The 17,971-nt window shown below is 29.4% G+C and overlaps 1 protein-coding gene across 2 annotated transcripts in view; it reads right to left on the reverse strand.

The window, feature by feature from the left end:
• The window catches only part of LOC135124960 (tRNA (32-2'-O)-methyltransferase regulator THADA), a 37,144-nt gene that overhangs the window by 15,253 nt on the left and 3,920 nt on the right, over nt 1–17,971 (reverse strand). For both annotated transcript variants that reach the window (XM_064050194.1, XM_064050193.1), the window contains exons 7-14: nt 14,262–14,449; nt 13,845–14,210; nt 13,150–13,598; nt 12,672–13,103; nt 12,226–12,624; nt 12,037–12,169; nt 271–753; nt 36–224 (exon numbers count right to left, since the gene is read on the reverse strand). In XM_064050194.1, the coding sequence (XP_063906264.1) occupies nt 36–224; nt 271–753; nt 12,037–12,169; nt 12,226–12,624; nt 12,672–13,103; nt 13,150–13,598; nt 13,845–14,210; nt 14,262–14,449 (2,639 nt within the window). The remainder of the gene's footprint in view (nt 1–35; nt 225–270; nt 754–12,036; nt 12,170–12,225; nt 12,625–12,671; nt 13,104–13,149; nt 13,599–13,844; nt 14,211–14,261; nt 14,450–17,971) is intronic.

Here is a 17,971-nt window from a genome sequence, read left to right on the forward strand (position 1 = left end):
GTCACTACCTCCAACCCAAAACCCACCAATCTTACTTGAAGCAGCAACCCATGACACTCTGTATCCTTAATAGTTCTCTCTGCAATCCTATCAAAATTCTTGTTCAGCTGTGCCGGTAAGCAATGCTCTGAAATAAGCGACACCGACGCCCTCGCTGCCAAATCCCTCGTTCTATACACCGGATTCCTAATACACACATTTATATACGGCACGTGCTCCTTCACCTACAACCCAAAAGTCACAAAAACCCACACCCATCTTTCCACAAACCTTCTCATTTATGGCCTCGTTGTGCGACGGATACAACCTAGACAAAATCAGCAGCACTGGATGCAGAATCAAGCTATCAGTCTTCTCGCACTCCTCCTCTAGTGTCTTCAGCAAAAAATCGAACAATTGTTTAAAGCGCAAGTAGAACATGGCCAAGGTCATGCGATTTTCCTCCTGTTCCGAGTCGGCCACGGTTCGATTGGGCACTCCGAACATCCTGGTGATCAAGGCCGAGAGGAGGAGGGTGGCCGAGTTGCGGATGCCCCAGGCTTTGCTGCGGAAGCCTTCGAGGGCGGCGATGGCGCCGCGGGCCACGTAGATGTTGACCCGCTCGCTTAGTTTGGAGTTTTTGAAGATGAAGCGGAGGACGTTGAGGCTGTGGATGCGGTGCTCTTCGGTTTGGACCTGCGCGGCCATGAGGAGCGGGCCGATGGTGCGGCGGACGTAGTCGGGGTTGGTGTCGGCGAGGGTGGGGATGATGCTCTGGAAGAAGTCGGGGCTTGTTTGAGTTTCGTTTGGTAACTTTTTCACAGGTTTCCTAGGTTCATTTTTCAGTTTAACAAAAACACCACGAAGACCTTGCGATTATAGTTAGAAATGAATTTTTTGTGAAACTGATCATTTTTGCGCTATTTTACAACCTATTTGAAGGTCTAGTCGCACGTATGATACACAAAACTGAAAAATCCGAAAATTGACAAATTCGAAATTGAAAAAATTCACATTGAAAACAAAAAATTATAAAATCAAAACAGTGAATAAATGCGGGAATGAGCAAAGAGGAAACGGGGGAAAAGGGGAAAAAGAGAGAAAGGGCGAAAGGGCAAAAGAGAAAGGGGGAAAAAAGAAAAAGGGAAAGGGGAAAATGGGGAAATAGGAAAAAGAGAAAAGAGAAATGGGGAAGTGGGGGAAAGCGGCAAAGGCAGAAAGTGGGGAAAAAGAAATTTTCTTGTTTCCAAACACTCAAACATTGAAGAATTGGGAAACGAGAAATCGAAAAGTCTAAAAATGGGAAATCTAAAAACTTGAAAAATAAAAAAATTGAGAAATCCAAAAACTGAAAAATCTGGCAATCGAGAAATGGGAAAATTAAAAATTCGATATATCGAAAAATCGAAATCTCAGGAATGCTTAAAATTTGAAACATCGGAAAAAATCTAAAAATAAAAAATAAAAAATCGACAAGTATAGACAGACAGATAGACGGAAACGGGAGACCACTTTTTTCGTACTCTAGAGGTCATGACACATCGAGAAAATATGAAAGTGGCAACTCGGCCGATGGACTCGATTACTATACTTCCTTAGCGTACGCTCGGGAAGTAAAAACATAAAAAAAAAAAACACGAAAAATTCATAACCGAAATATAAATAAAAAAATTGAAAAACTGAAACACTGAAAAATTGAGAAATCGAAATATTCCAAAAGAAAAATTAAAAATTCAAAAATCGAGAAATTGAAACATCAAAATATTGAAAAATAGAAAAATTGAAAAACTGAAAAATCAAGAATTCTAAAAATATAATATTTAAAATACTGAAAAATTAATATATCGAAAAACCGAAGAATGGAAGAATTGAAAAATCGATGAATTGAAACACCAAAAACTCGAACAATGAAAAATTGAGAAATACAAAAATCAAAGAACTGAAAAATCGAGAAATTGAAAAACCGAATTTTAAAAATCAAAAAATTAAAATATGGAAAAATTGCAGAATCGAGAAATTGGGAAATCGAAAAATGGAAGAATCGAAATATGTACCGAAAAATCCCAAAAATGAAATACTGAAAAATTGAAAAATCGAGAAATCGAAAATTTGAAATATCAAAAAATTGAAAATTCGAAAAATTAGAAAATCGAAAAATCGAAAAGTCCATTAACTGGGAATTCGAAAAATAGACTAATGGAAAACTGAAAAACGCCAACAATTGAAAAACCAAAAAACGGGAAATCAAAAAATCGAAAAATTCCAAAACTGAAATGCCGAAAAATTGAAAAATCGCAACATTGAAAAATCGAAATAGCCCAAATGAAAAATTAAAAACTGAAAAATTGAAAAACTTAAAATTAAAAAAAAATGTTTAAATCGAAATTTTGAAAAATTGAAAATGATCAATCGAAAAATCGAAACTTTGAAATCTCTATAAATCGAGATATTGAAAAATTGAAAAAACGGGAAATAGAAACATTAAAAAATCTGAAATCAAAAGATCCAAAATTGAAGAATTTTACGTGGTAAAAAAGAAAAATTATAAAATCAGAACTTTAAAAAACCGAAAAACTTAAAAATAGAAAAATCAAAGAACTGAAAAATCCCAAAAATCGAAAAACCGAAAAGTCCATTAATTGGGAATTCCGAAAAAAGAAAAAATTTAAAAATCGAAAAACTGAAAAATCAAAAAATCGAAAAATCTAAAATTTACAAAATCGAAAGATTGAAAAACAGAGAAATTGGAAAATTCCAAAACTGAAATGTCGAAAAATTGAAAAATCGAAATGGCCCAAATGAAAAATTAAAAGCTGAAAAATTGAAAACCTTAAAATTAAAAAAAAATACGGTTGAATCGAAATTTGAAAAATTGAAAATTCGGGAAATTAATCAATCGAAAAATCGAAACATTGAAATCCCCATATGTAAATCGAGATATTGAAAAAATTAAAACTAAAAAAAAAATTGAAAAACTGAAAAATCTCAAATCGAAATATACAAAATTGAACAATTTTACGTAGTAAAAAAAATAAAATCAGCACTTTAAAAAACCGAAAAATTTTAAAAATAAAGAGATAAAAAACCGAAATGAAAAACTGCAAACAGAAAAATGTAAAAATTCGAAAAATTAAAAAATCGAAGAACTGAAAACTCGAAAAATTGAAAAATCGAGAAATCGAAAATTTGAAAATCAAAAAATTGAAAATTGGAAAAATTAGAAAATCGAAAAGTCCATTAACTGGGAATTCGAAAAATAGACTAATGGAAAAGTGAAAAACGCCAACAATTGAAAAATCAAAAAACGGGAAATTAAAAAATCGAAAAATTCCAAAACTGAAATGCCGAAAAATTGAAAAATCGCAACATTGAAAAATAGAAATAGCCCAAATGAAAAATTAAAAACTGAAAAATTGAAAAACTTAAAATAAAAAAAAATGGTTAAATCGAAATTTTGAAAAATTGAAAATAATCAATCGAAAAATCGAAACTTTGAAATCTCTATAAATCGGGATATTGAAAAATTGAAAAAACGGGAAATAGAAACATTAAAAAATCGAAAAATTTAAAATATACGAATAATTGAAAAACAGAAAAATCTGAAATCAAAAGATCCAAAATTGAAGAATTTTACGTGGTAAAAAAGAAAAATTATAAAACCAGAACTTTAAAAAACCGAAAAATTTAAAAATAGAAAAATCAAATTACTGAAAAATCCCAAAAATCGAAAAACCGAAAAGTCAATTAATTGGGAATTCCGAAAAAAGAAAAAATTTAAAAATCGAAAAACTGAAAAATCAAAAAAACGAGAAATCAAAAAATCTAAAATTTACAAAATCGAAAGATTGAAAAACAGATAAATTGGAAAATTCCAAAACTGAAATGTCGAAAAATTGAAAAATCGAAATGGCCCAAATGAAAAATTAAAAGCTGAAAAATTGAAAACCTTAAAATTAAAAAAAAAAATACGGTTGAATCGAAATTTGAAAAATTGAAAATTCGGGAAATTAATCAACCGAAAAATCGAAACATTGAAATCCCCATATGTAAATCGAGATATTGAAAAAATTAAAACTACATATAAAAAAAAAAATGAAAAACTGGAAAATCTCAAATCGAAAGATACAAAATTGAACAATTTTACGTAATAAAAAAGAAAAATAAAATCAGCACTTTAAAAAAGCGAAAAATTTTAAAAATAAAGAAATAAAAAAACCGAAACGAAAAATTGCAAACAGAAAAATGTAAAAATTCGAAAAATTAAAAAATCGAAGAACTGAAAACTCGAAAAATTGAAGAATTGAAAAATGTACCGAAAAATCCCAAAAGTGAAATACTGAAAAATCGAGAAATCGAAAATTTGAAAATCAAAAAATTGAAAATTGGAAAAATTAGAAAATCGAAAAATCGAAAAGTCCATTAACTGGGAATTCGAAAAATAGACTAATGGAAAAGTGAAAAACGCCAACAATTGAAAAATCAAAAAACGGGAAATTAAAAAATCGAAAAATTCCAAATCTGAAATGCCGAAAAATTGAAAAATCGCAACATTGAAAAATAGAAATAGCCCAAATGAAAAATTAAAAACTGAAAAATTGAAAAACTTAAAATAAAAAAAAAATGGTTAAATCGAAATTTTGAAAAATTGAAAATGATCAATCGAAAAATCGAAACTTTGAAATCTCTATAAATCGAGATATTGAAAAATTGAAAAAACGGGAAATAGAAACATTAAAAATTCGATAAATTTAAAATATACGAATAATTGAAAAACTGGAAAATCTGAAATCAAAAAATCCAAAATTGAAGAATTTTACATGGTAAAAAAGAAAAATTATAAAATCAGAACTTCAAAAACCCGAAAAATTTAAAAATTGAAAAATCAAAGAACTGAAAAACCCCAAAAATCGAAAAACCGAAAAGTCCATTAATTGGGAATTCCGAAAAAAGAAAAAATTTAAAAATCGAAAAACTGAAAAATCAAAAAATCGAAAAATCTAAAATTTACAAAATCGAAAGATTGAAAAACAGAGAAATTGGAAAATTCCAAAACTGAAATGTCGAAAAATTGAAAAATCGAAATGGCCCAAATGAAAAATTAAAAGCTGAAAAATTGAAAACCTTAAAATTAAAAAAAAATACGGTTGAATCGAAATTTGAAAAATTGAAAATTCGGGAAATTAATCAATCGAAAAATCGAAACATTGAAATCCCCATATGTAAATCGAGATATTGAAAAAATTAAAACTAAAAAAAAAATTGAAAAACTGAAAAATCTCAAATCGAAAGATACAAAATTGAACAATTTTACGTAGTAAAAAAAATAAAATCAGCACTTTAAAAAACCGAAAAATTTTAAAAATAAAGAGATAAAAAACCGAAATGAAAAACTGCAAACAGAAAAATGTAAAAATTCGAAAAATTAAAAAATCGAAGAACTGAAAACTCGAAAAATTGAAGAATTGAAAAATGTACCGAAAAATCCCAAAAGTGAAACACTGAAAAATTGAAAAATCGAGAAATCGAAAATTTGAAATATCAAAGAATTGAAGATTCGAAAAATTAGAAAATCGAAAAATCGAAAAGTCCATTAACTGGGAATTCGAAAAATAGACTAATCGAAAACTGAAGAACGCCAACAATTGAAAAATCAAAAAACGGGAAATCAAAAAATCGAAAAATTCCAAAACTGAAATGCCGAAAAATTGAAAAATTGCAACATTGAAAAATCGAAATAGCCCAAATGAAAAATTAAAAACTGAAAAATTAAAAACTGAAAAATTGAAAAACTTAAAATTAAAAAAAAATGGTTAAATCAAAATTTTGAAAAATTAAAAATTCCGGAAATTGATCAATCGAAAAATCGAAACTTTGAAATCTCTATAAATCGAGATATTGAAAAATTGAAAAAACGGGAAATAGAAACATTAAAAATTCGATAAATTTAAATTATACGAATAATTGAAAAACTGGAAAATCTGAAATCAAAAAATCCAAAATTGAAGAATTTTACATGGTAAAAAAGAAAAATTATAAAATCAGAACTTCAAAAACCCGAAAAATTTAAAAATTGAAAAATCAAAGAACTGAAAAACCCCAAAAATCGAAAAACCGAAAAGTCCATTAATTGGGAATTCCGAAAAAAGAAAAAATTTAAAAATCGAAAAACTGAAAAATCAAAAAATCGAAAAATCTAAAATTTACAAAATCGAAAGATTGAAAAACAGATAAATTGGAAAATTCCAAAACTGAAATGTCGAAAAATTGAAAAATCGAAATGGCCCAAATGAAAAATTAAAAGCTGAAAAATTGAAAACCTTAAAATTAAAAAAAAAAAATACGGTTGTATCGAAATTTGAAAAATTGAAAATTCGGGAAATTAATCAATCGAAAAATCGAAACATTGAAATCCCCATATGTAAATCGAGATATTGAAAAAATTAAAACTAAAAAAAAAATTGAAAAACTGAAAAATTTCAAATCGAAAGATACAAAATTGAACAATTTTACGTAGTAAAAAAAATAAAATCAGCACTTTAAAAAACCGAAAAATTTTAAAAATAAAGAGATAAAAAACCGAAATGAAAAACTGCAAACAGAAAAATGTAAAAATTCGAAAAATTAAAAAATCGAAGAACTGAAAACTCGAAAAATTGAAGAATTGAAAAATGTACCGAAAAATCCCAAAAGTGAAATACTGAAAAATTGAAAAATCGAGAAATCGAAAATTTGAAAATCAAAAAATTGAAAATTGGAAAAATTAGAAAATCGAAAAATCGAAAAGTCCATTAACTGGGAATTCGAAAAATAGACTAATGGAAAACTGAAAAACGCCAACAATTGAAAAATCAAAAAACGGGAAATCAAAAAATCGAAAAATTCCAAAACTGAAATGCCGAAAAATTGCAAAATCGCAACATTGAAAAATCGAAATAGCCCAAATGAAAAATTAAAGACTGAAAAATTAAAAACTGAAAAATTGAAAAACTTAAAATTAAAAAAAAATGGTTAAATCAAAATTTTGAAAAATTGAAAATTCCGGAAATTGATCAATCGAAAAATCGAAACTTTGAAATCTCTATAAATCGAGATATTGAAAAATTGAAAAAACGGGAAATAGAAACATTAAAAATTAGATAAATTTAAAATATACGAATAATTGAAAAACTGGAAAATCTGAAATCAAAAAATCCAAAATTGAAGAATTTTACGTGGTAAAAAAGAAAAATTATAAAATCAGAACTTCAAAAACCCGAAAAATTTAAAAATTGAAAAATCAAAGAACTGAAAAACCCCAAAAATCGAAAAACCGAAAAGTCCATTAATTGGGAATTCCGAAAAAAGAAAAAATTTAAAAATCGAAAAACTGAAAAATCAAAAAATCGAAAAATCTAAAATTTACAAAATCGAAAGATTGAAAAACAGATAAATTGGAAAATTCCAAAACTGAAATGTCGAAAAATTGAAAAATCAAAATGGCCCAAATGAAAAATTAAAAGCTGAAACATTGAAAACCTTAAAATTAAAAAAAAAAATACGGTTGAATCGAAATTTGAAAAATTGAAAATTCGGGAAATTAATCAATCGAAAAATCGAAACATTGAAATCCCCATATGTAAATCGAGATATTGAAAAAATTAAAACTAAAAAAAAAAATTGAAAAACTGAAAAATCTCAAATCGAAAGATACAAAATTGAACAATTTTACGTAGTAAAAAAAATAAAATCAGCACTTTAAAAAACCGAAAAATTTTAAAAATAAAGAGATAAAAAACCGAAATGAAAAACTGCAAACAGAAAAATGTAAAAATTCGAAAAATTAAAAAATCGAAGAACTGAAAACTCGAAAATTGAAGAATTGAAAAATGTACCGAAAAATCCCAAAAGTGAAATACTGAAAAATTGAAAAATCGAGAAATCGAAAATTTGAAAATCAAAAAATTGAAAATTCGAAAAATTAGAAAATCGAAAAATCGAAAAGTCCATTAACTGGGAATTCGAAAAATAGACTAATGGAAAACTGAAAAACGCCAACAATTGAAAAACCAAAAAACGGGAAATCAAAAAATCGAAAAATTCCAAAACTGAAATGCCGAAAAATTGAAAAATCGCAACATTGAAAAATCGAAATAGCCCAAATGAAAAATTAAAAACCGAAAAATTGAAAAACTTAAAATTTAAAAAAAATGTTTAAATCGAAATTCTGAAAAATTGAAAATGATCAATCGAAAAATCGAAACTTTGAAATCTCTATAAATCGAGATATTGAAAAATTTAAAAAACGGGAAATAGAAACATTAAAAAATCTGAAATCAAAAGATCCAAAATTGAAGAATTTTACGTGGTAAAAAAGAAAAATTATAAAATCAGAACTTTAAAAAACCGAAAAACTTAAAAATTGAAAAATCAAAGAACTGAAAAATCCCAAAAATCGAAAAACCGAAAAGTCCATTAATTGGGAATTCCGAAAAAAGAAAAAATTTAAAAATCGAAAAACTGAAAAATCAAAAAATTGAAAAATCTAAAATTTACAAAATCGAAAGATTGAAAAACAGATAAATTGGAAAATTCCAAAACTGAAATGTCGAAAAATTGAAAAATCGAAATGGCCCAAATGAAAAATTAAAAGCTGAAAAATTGAGAACCTTAAAATTAAAAAAAAAAAATACGGTTGAATCGAAATTTGAAAAATTGAAAATTCGGGAAATTAATCAATCGAAAAATCGAAACATTGAAATCCCCATAAGTAAATCGAGATATTGAAAAAATTAAAACTAAAAAAAAAATTGAAAAACTGAAAAATTTCAAATCGAAAGATACAAAATTGAACAATTTTACGTAGTAAAAAAAATAAAATCAGCACTTTAAAAAACCGAAAAATTTTAAAAATAAAGAGATAAAAAACCGAAATGAAAAACTGCAAACAGAAAAATGTAAAAATTCGAAAAATTAAAAAATCGAAGAACTGAAAACTCGAAAAATTGAAGAATTGAAAAATGTACCGAAAAATCCCAAAAGTGAAATACTGAAAAATTGAAAAATCGAGAAATCGAAAATTTGAAAATCAAAAAATTGAAAATTGGAAAAATTAGAAAATCGAAAAATCGAAAAGTCCATTAACTGGGAATTCGAAAAACAGACTAATGGAAAACTGAAAAACGCCAACAATTGAAAAATCAAAAAACGGGAAATTAAAAAATCGAAAAATTCCAAAACTGAAATGCCGAAAAATTGAAAAATCGCAACATTGAAAAATCGAAATAGCCCAAATGAAAAATTAAAGACTGAAAAATTAAAAACTGAAAAATTGAAAAACTTAAAATTAAAAAAAAAATGGTTAAATCAAAATTTTGAAAAATTGAAAATTCCGGAAATAGATCAATCGAAAAATCGAAACTTTGAAATCTCTATAAATCGAGATATTGAAAAATTGAAAAAACGGAAAATAGAAACATTAAAAATTCGATAAATTTAAAATATACGAATAATTGAAAAACTGGAAAATCTGAAACCAAAAAATCCAAAATTGAAGAATTTTACATGGTAAAAAAGAAAAATTATAAAATCAGAACTTCAAAAACCCGAAAAATTTAAAAATTGAAAAATCAAAGAACTGAAAAACCCCAAAAATCGAAAAACCGAAAAGTCCATTAATTGGGAATTCCGAAAAAAGAAAAAATTTAAAAATCGAAAAACTGAAAAATCAAAAAATCGAAAAATCTAAAATTTACAAAATCGAAAGATTGAAAAACAGATAAATTGGAAAATTCCAAAACTGAAATGTCGAAAAATTGAAAAATCGAAATGGCCCAAATGAAAAATTAAAAGCTGAAAAATTGAAAACCTTAAAATTAAAAAAAAAAAATACGGTTGAATCGAAATTTGAAAAATTGAAAATTCGGGAAATTAATCAATCGAAAAATCGAAACATTGAAATCCCCATATGTAAATCGAGATATTGAAAAAATTAAAACTAAAAAAAAAATTGAAAAACTGAAAAATCTCAAATCGAAAAATACAAAATTGAACAATTTTACGTAGTAAAAAAAATAAAATCAGCACTTTAAAAAACCGAAAAATTTTAAAAATAAAGAGATAAAAAACCGAAATGAAAAACTGCAAACAGAAAAATGTAAAATTTCGAAAAATTAAAAAATCGAAGAACTGAAAACTCGAAAAATTGAAAAATGTACCGAAAAATCCCAAAACTGAAATACTGAAAAATTGAAAAAACGGGAAATGGAAACATTAAAAAATCTGAAATCAAAAGATCCAAAATTGAAGAATTTTACGTGGTAAAGAAGAAAAATTATAAAATCAGAACTTTAAAAAACCGAAAAATTTAAAAATAGAACTGAAAAATCCCAAAAATCGAAAAACCGAAAAGTCCATTAATTGGGAATTCCGAAAAAAGAAAAAATTTAAAAATCGAAAAACTGAAAAATCAAAAAAACGAGAAATCAAAAAATCGAAAAATCTAAAATTTACAAAATCGAAAGATTGAAAAACAGATAAATTGGAAAATTCCAAAACTGAAATGTCGAAAAATTGAAAAATCGAAATGGCCCAAATGAAAAATTACAAGCTGAAACATTGAAAACCTTAAAATTAAAAAAAAAAAAATACGGTTGAATCGAAATTTGAAAAATTGAAAATTCGGGAAATTAATCAACCGAAAAATCGAAACATTGAAATCCCCATATGTAAATCGAGATATTGAAAAAATTAAAACTACATATAAAAAATAAATTGAAAAACTGGAAAATCTCAAATCGAAAGATACAAAATTGAACAATTTTACGTAGTAAAAAAAAAAAATAAAATCAGCACTTTAAAAAACCGAAAAATTTTAAAAATAAAGAAATAAAAAAAAACCGAAACGAAAAATTGCAAACAGAAAAATGTAAAAATTCGAAAAATTAAAAAATCGAAGAACTGAAAACTCGAAAATTTGAAGAATTGAAAAATGTACCGAAAAATCCCAAAACTGAAATACTGAAAAATTGAAAAATCGACAAATGGAAAATTTAAAATATCAAAAAATTGAAAATTCGAAAAATTGAAGTGAAAAACTGAAAAATCGAAAAATAGGAAAATCAAAATATGGAAAAGTCGAGGAAAATTATAAAATCGAAAAGTCCATTAATTGGAAATTCAAAAATCGAAAAACTGAAAAATCAAAAAAACGAGAAATGAAAAAAATCGAAAAATCTAAAATTTAAAAAATCGAAAGATTGAAAAATGCCAAACCTGAAATGTCGAAAAATTGAAAAATAGCAACATGGAAAAATCGAAATGGCCCAAATGAAAAATTGAAAAACTTAAAAAATGGTTCAATCGAAATTTTGAAAAACTGGAAATTCGGGAAATTGATCGATCGAAAAATCGAAACATTGAAATCTCCATAAATCGAGATGTTGAAAAAATTAAAGATTTAAGAAAAATCGAAAAATTGAAAAATCTCAAATCGAAACATCCAAAATTGAAAAATTTTACGTGTTAAAAAAGAAAAATTATAATATCAGAATTTTAAAAAACCGAAAAATTTAAATAAAGAAATAAAAAATGGAAACGAAAAATAGCACACCGAAAATTTGAAGAAACGAAAAATTGAAAAAACAAAAAAATTATAAAATTGTTAACATTGAAAAATCGAAAAACTGCAAAAACCATAAAAAACCCAAACGAGAAACTGAAAATCGAAAATTTGAAGAAATGAAAAATTAAACAGTCGAAAAACTCAAAAATTAGAAATTGAAAGCTCGAGCAATTTTAAATGGAAAAGCTGCAAAATCTAAAAACTGAAGAAATGAAAAATCGAAATATTGAAAAATAAATTTTAGAAAAGGAGACAACTTAAGATTTTACCCATAATCTCTGTTACCAAGTTTGACAGTTATTTTTCTATTATAACCAATTAACACATTACAATTTAAACAAAATTTTAGTAATATACCAGCGTTCACTAATTTCTGCAATGGTCTTATTGTTGCTGAATTACATTTACTTCGCCAAAAAAAAAAAAATAGTGATCAAATTGTGTCAAAACTAACATACCAGGATTAGGAATGGTAAACCAGCGCTCCGTCGGGTTGGACACAGTCTCGTATCTACTTTTTGTCCCGTAGAGAGAGCTATACCTTCATTCATCCATGTAACAGTCATGTTATTTAATTTTTCACTTTTAGAACTACAAAAAAAAAAGACAAGAAAAATATAGTGTGACCAGAATTTATGATCACTCACTGAATAAAACTCCTACAAAGCGATGTAAACGCGTTGTGTGCCTGCTCAAACACGCCCCTATGTTTCGTCGTGATAAAAATTTCCATAAAAAATTCTCCTATTCCTATCAAATACTCTTCCTCTAACATTTCAAGGACGTTTTCTAAAGTAATAGTTTGATTGGCAAGTTCGGCCAACAATGCCATGATCTCTTTCATAGTTTTCCACGAATAAACCAAAATCCTTTGCGCCCTTGGCGACTGATCCGACTCTAAAAAACTATCGTCGCTGTCGTCACTCCCATCCGGAATATGTCCTTCTGGTGACGTGTTACAAACCACCGGCATTATGTGGTTCTTCATCGTTAGGCACAGGTCGGCCAACTTATGAAAAATGAAAGAGTACACGTGGTTATCCTCTCTACAAGAAGTTATACAACGAGGCGAAGCTGCTTTTGTCTAACTTACCGGATGTCCCTGTTCTGCAACAAATTCCTACAACTCAACAACAAACCGTAAAACGGCGTCGACTTCGCCGCCTCGACGACGTTTTGCTTACTCGAGGCGAACATGCTCTCGAGTTTCTCCGTCATGTCGATCAGCATCAAGCACTGACTTTTATTAGTCAGTTCCATAGTGCTGCGGTCGTGAGTCCTGAAAGGAAATTCTGATTGAAGAATGACTTGAAACATGTAACTGGCCGAAACACTTTGACTGGGGCGAATATCGCACGCCATATCCAAGCACTTGTCAAAGAACCTGCGGGTGTTCTCTTCGTTGTCGAAACCTATAGCCGCCGCAGGCAGCGTCCGCAGCAGCGCCACCGCCATCGCCTTGTTACTCTCATACCCGTCGTTCAGCAAGTGCTTCAAGTTGCGAATTTCGTCTTGCTGGAACGCGCTGAAACAACGATTTAGTACAAAAAAAAATCATGATTGAAGCGCACTTTTGCCACAGATCTCGACCGGCGAACCCCCGCACGAACATGAGGAGCTCCAAGCAGGTGGCTCTTCGGGTGGCGTTGGCGTCGGGGCTGAGGTAGAACGTGAGTAGTCGCAGTAAGTGTTTGAAGAAATATCTGTAGGATTCGACGACGGTTTTACATTCCTCCCACTGGGCTCTGGCTTCTTCGTGGGCGGCGGTTTCCTCCTCGGTCACAGGAGGCCTTTTCAGGATGGCTTTCAACCTGGTTTGACGTTTGTGCACGTTTTGGTCGGTGACGCTGAAGCGGGTGAGGATTTTCTTAAAGTAGTTGGCGACACGATTTCGAGTTGAGGGGGTTAGTAAACCGACGTTGCACTCGAAGTACTGGATGATGAACTGGAGCTCCCACTCGGTGAACTCTTCGGTGGTTTTGTGGCACTCGGCCACGACTTGGAGGGCGGCGGCGCGCACCTGAAGAATTGAGCAATTGCAGTGACATCTACAACCCCAATTTTGGGGTAAAATTTACACTATCTAAACTGATTTACAAAGTCGTCTAGCAACCTTTGAAATTCAAGTGTCAAATACTACCAACATCAATATTTCAAAAATAAATTTCATGGCCTACTACATGACTTGTTTTCGATCATAACGACGATAATTGTAATTTTTAAAGCAAAAAAAAATGACAACAAAACAAACGGTACTACTACGCACATCCTCTCGCTGGTGTATCATGTACAACTCCAGTTTGGCCTTCACGATGTAGTTCCTCCAATAATGACTCTGGTTGACCTCCGGGTCCATCGGTATCGAAATCCCCTTCATCCTCGCGTTATGTATACACCTCAAAAGAATGACGCACTCGTTTCCGGTGCCGGCGGTTTTCGGCGAAAACAATTTCCGAAGGATTGTCGGTTTTAAGTCGAAGGCGTTGGCTACGATTGATGAAAGGACGTTCGTGTATTTGCAGTTTGGTTGTCTGAGGGCGTTCAGACCGGGTCGGAGCCACATTCGTATGACGTCGTCTTCTGACTGATTTTGGAAGCTGCTTCTCAACATGTTGATGTAAGCTTGGCCAGCCTGCGGGTGTTAATCGTGAGGAGACATGGAGTTTTTTCGGGTTGTACCTACCGTTTCTCGCTCGGTGGCAGAGGTTGTACAAAGAGTCAGTAGGTGGCTTTGAACATGTGGACAGTTGGCAACAATGAGCTCGCTGTTGAGGATCTGACTGACACAGAGTAATGCGGTGACGCGGAGTCTGCTGAAAACCGGCAGGCAGTTTAGGCCCGCGTAGATCTGTGCCAGGTAGTGGTCCTCCCCTGCTCATAGTATGGTCAAAAAAAATCGGCCAGTAGATAGATTTATTTTTAAAACAATGATGTTGAAACTGACAGTTACTTGTCAAACTTGTATTGCCAACATCATTATTTTAAAAATAATGGCTTACTAGAGGGCCATAACTAATAACGATTATGACATTCATATGAAAGTATTACCATTGTTTACGTATATTATAGTTGGACAACCTAATACAAATTTTACTTCGCCTAAATAGTGAGCTTTAGGACAAGGAATCCAGGGGGCGTGGGACAAATTTTTCGTCAACGCGCATTTTCACTACAGTAAGCCAACGTATTAGTTTTATTTTACTCTAAATCAGATGGCGCCATCAAACATTAGCAAAGGCAAACACCCTTTACTCTGCTCTTATACGAGGAGTTATCCATAAATCCATAATTAACATTGTTCCGTAAACAGTAATGTGTATAAACATACATGTACAAAATATGAAAATATACTTGACATAAAAAATATGAAGCAACGCGTTGTAACGTGAATAGAAAGAATTGAATTTAAATGAATTTGACGCATATTTTTATTTGACTATATCTGAAGACTGACAGAAACTTTCCAAGGGTTTTTAAACTGGTATAATTGTTTAGTTTTACAAGATTAAAGTAAAACAAGATTTTAAGTAAAATTTAGATTCGTGGTGTTACAAAAATATTAACACAAAATGAAAATATATGTTCAAAGTAAATAACAGAATGACATAAACTTTCGGCGTTAACATTACAAATAATTACAAGAGAGAAAAAAACGCATTAAGAACTTAAGAGGCATGTTTGTAATATCGAATTGTTAAAGGCTGCTTTGAAGACTGTTTGTTTCTATGAAAAACAATTGCTGTTATCGGAAATTTTGGTAGATTTTGTTCCAAAAATACGAGATAACTAATTGTTTCTTGAACTAGTTTCCGTAACTTCTAAAATTTAAAAATATACGCCGTTCTGCTGTAATAAAATCTAGAATAAGGTCAAAATCACACTAATATTACATCTGATTTGTTAACCAAATGAATATAATTTACATTAAAATAAGTTACAGACATTGTTTGAAATGTTTATTATAGTTCGAAAACAAGATAAAATAAATAAATAAATAAATAAATAAATAAATAAATAAACTGTGCAGTTTATAAACTTCAGAATTTTAGTATAAAAATAATTATGTTTGAAGCTTTATTTTGTCTGTTCCATTTTATTGGGTGTATTGGGCCCCTCTCGGGATATAACACCGATATCAGTGCACCAACCCAACGTTCTTCAACCGGTGGGATGATTTATTACTTCCGTTATGCTGGCCCTACACACAACGATTTGGTTTTCGGATTTTCGGCTAGATCTGCACAGTTAACTCTTTGCGCACTGCACACTGATATAGAGTATTTTGTTCACGCGAGCATCAAAAATATTACGCCGAAAGCACTTCTTCAAGTGTTATTTTTTTTTAAGATGTCATATTTGTCAGCGTTTCCAAAATTTTATTCTTTGCACAGGTCAACTAATTTTTCGTAAACCGCATTTTAAAATTTTTGTCATTGTATTTTTTACTTTTTAATTTTCTAAGGCATGAAAAAATCCCATATAGGTTTCTATGAATTTATTAACGAAATCAACTGATAATTTGCGCGCCATTTTGTGTTAATTAACACCAATAGTGATTATGATAATTTTATAATTATCATTTTAATAAAATTGTGTTCTTCACTTCGCGAACGACAGCAAACAATTTAAAATTACCGCTAGTCAAGCACCTGAAAATCCATCTCTCCCAAATATGTCTTTCTTGGCACGATTTGTAATCCGAAGTCTCCCTCCACATGCAATTTTTCGTCGCCTGAGAACTTGTTTGATCTACAGACCAAAGCTCACTCAGGCCAATATCGGCTTTAAGCGATTTATCTATAAACCGATATTCGTTAGAGTTGATGTGATACAATACATCCACTACGAAGAACTAACCCATTTCGACCATTGGACTTTACAACGAATAAGTGAACAAAGTTCTTGAACATCTTAACGATTTAATACATAATGTTCCCGAATGACAAAATTTACATTTCAAACTGTATTATCAAATTACACTCTCCAAAATTTGTCACGAACAATGAAATGACGCAGTCTCCAAATTTTACAATAGTAAAATTGTAGTTTCGCCCCGTTTACGGTTTATGCATCCGTGTCGAGTTTTCACCTTAGACGTCAAGATTTTTGGAAAAAAAAAATCAACATTTTCCAATTTATAATGTTATGTATTTAAATTTTAAAAAGTAGAATAGTCCTGATCTTGTGATTTATACCTAAATACGCTATTGGGATTTTTCGGCTTGTCGATTTCTCGATTTTTCAACTTTAAATGTCTCAATTTTTCAATATTTCAATTTTGGGCTTTTCCGATTCCTCCATTCCTTAAATTTTCTATTTCTCGATTTTTTTATTTTTCGATTTCTCAATCTTACGATGTTTCAATGATACGATTTCTCAATTTTTGTCCTCTTCAATTTTACGGTTTTTAAATATTTCGATTTTTCAATTTTTCAAATTTTCAGTTTGCCGATTTCTAAAGTATTTTTTTTATTTGTCCATTTCTGGATTTCCTAAAGTTTCGATTTTTCACATCTTCAATTCCTCAATTTTTCGATTTTTTAAGATTACGATTTTTCAATTTTGCTTTTTTAGATTTTCGATTTCTCAATTTTCCAATTTTTTAATTTCTCAATTTTTTGAATATTTCTTTCAGTTATGAAATTTTTCAATATTTCAATTTTTCGACTTTTCGATTTTTGAATTGATGGATTTTTTTTGATTTCTCGCTTTTTCCTTTTTGGATTTTCAATTTATTGTAAACTTTAGATTTTTCAATTCTGGGACTGTTTAATGCTTCGATTTCTCAATTTTTAAACTTTTCGATGTTTTAATATTTCATTTTTTAAAATTCTAGGTTTTTCGATATCTCGAGTTTTCAGTTCTTCTATATTTCAATTTTTCATTTTTCGATTTTTTGAATTTTAATTTTTGATTTTCCAGTTTTTCTTTTTTAAAATTTTTCGATTATTCAATTTTTTAATTTCTTAATTTATCGAATTCAGATGTTTCGTTGTTTTGATTGTTCAATTTCTCAATTTTTCAATTTTTAACTTTCCTTTTCGGCTTCCGACTCCTCAATTTCTCGATGTTTCGATTTTTTTCTTTTGAGATTTTCAATTTCTGGATTTTCCAATTTTTCAATGCCCCGATTTTTTAATTTTTCAAATTGAATTGGATCTCTCGATTCTTCAATTTTGCGATATTTTAATTATTCATTGTTTTAAATTTTAGTTTTTTCGATTTCTCGATTTTTTGACTTTTCAGTTCTTCAGTATTTAAATTTTTGAATTTTTCAAATTTTTGCGTTAAATTTTCAGTTTTCTGATTTCTCAATTAATCTATTTTTGATTTTCCCACTTCTCAAAGTTTCGATTTTTCAGTTCTTCAATTCTTCGATTTTTCGACTTCGCT

This window comes from Zophobas morio, unplaced genomic scaffold, assembly GCF_036711695.1.
Source record: "Zophobas morio isolate AGI-343-1 ecotype UQ-CSIRO unplaced genomic scaffold, CSIRO_AGI_Zmor_V1 ptg000008l, whole genome shotgun sequence".
NCBI lineage: Eukaryota > Metazoa > Arthropoda > Insecta > Coleoptera > Tenebrionidae > Zophobas > Zophobas morio.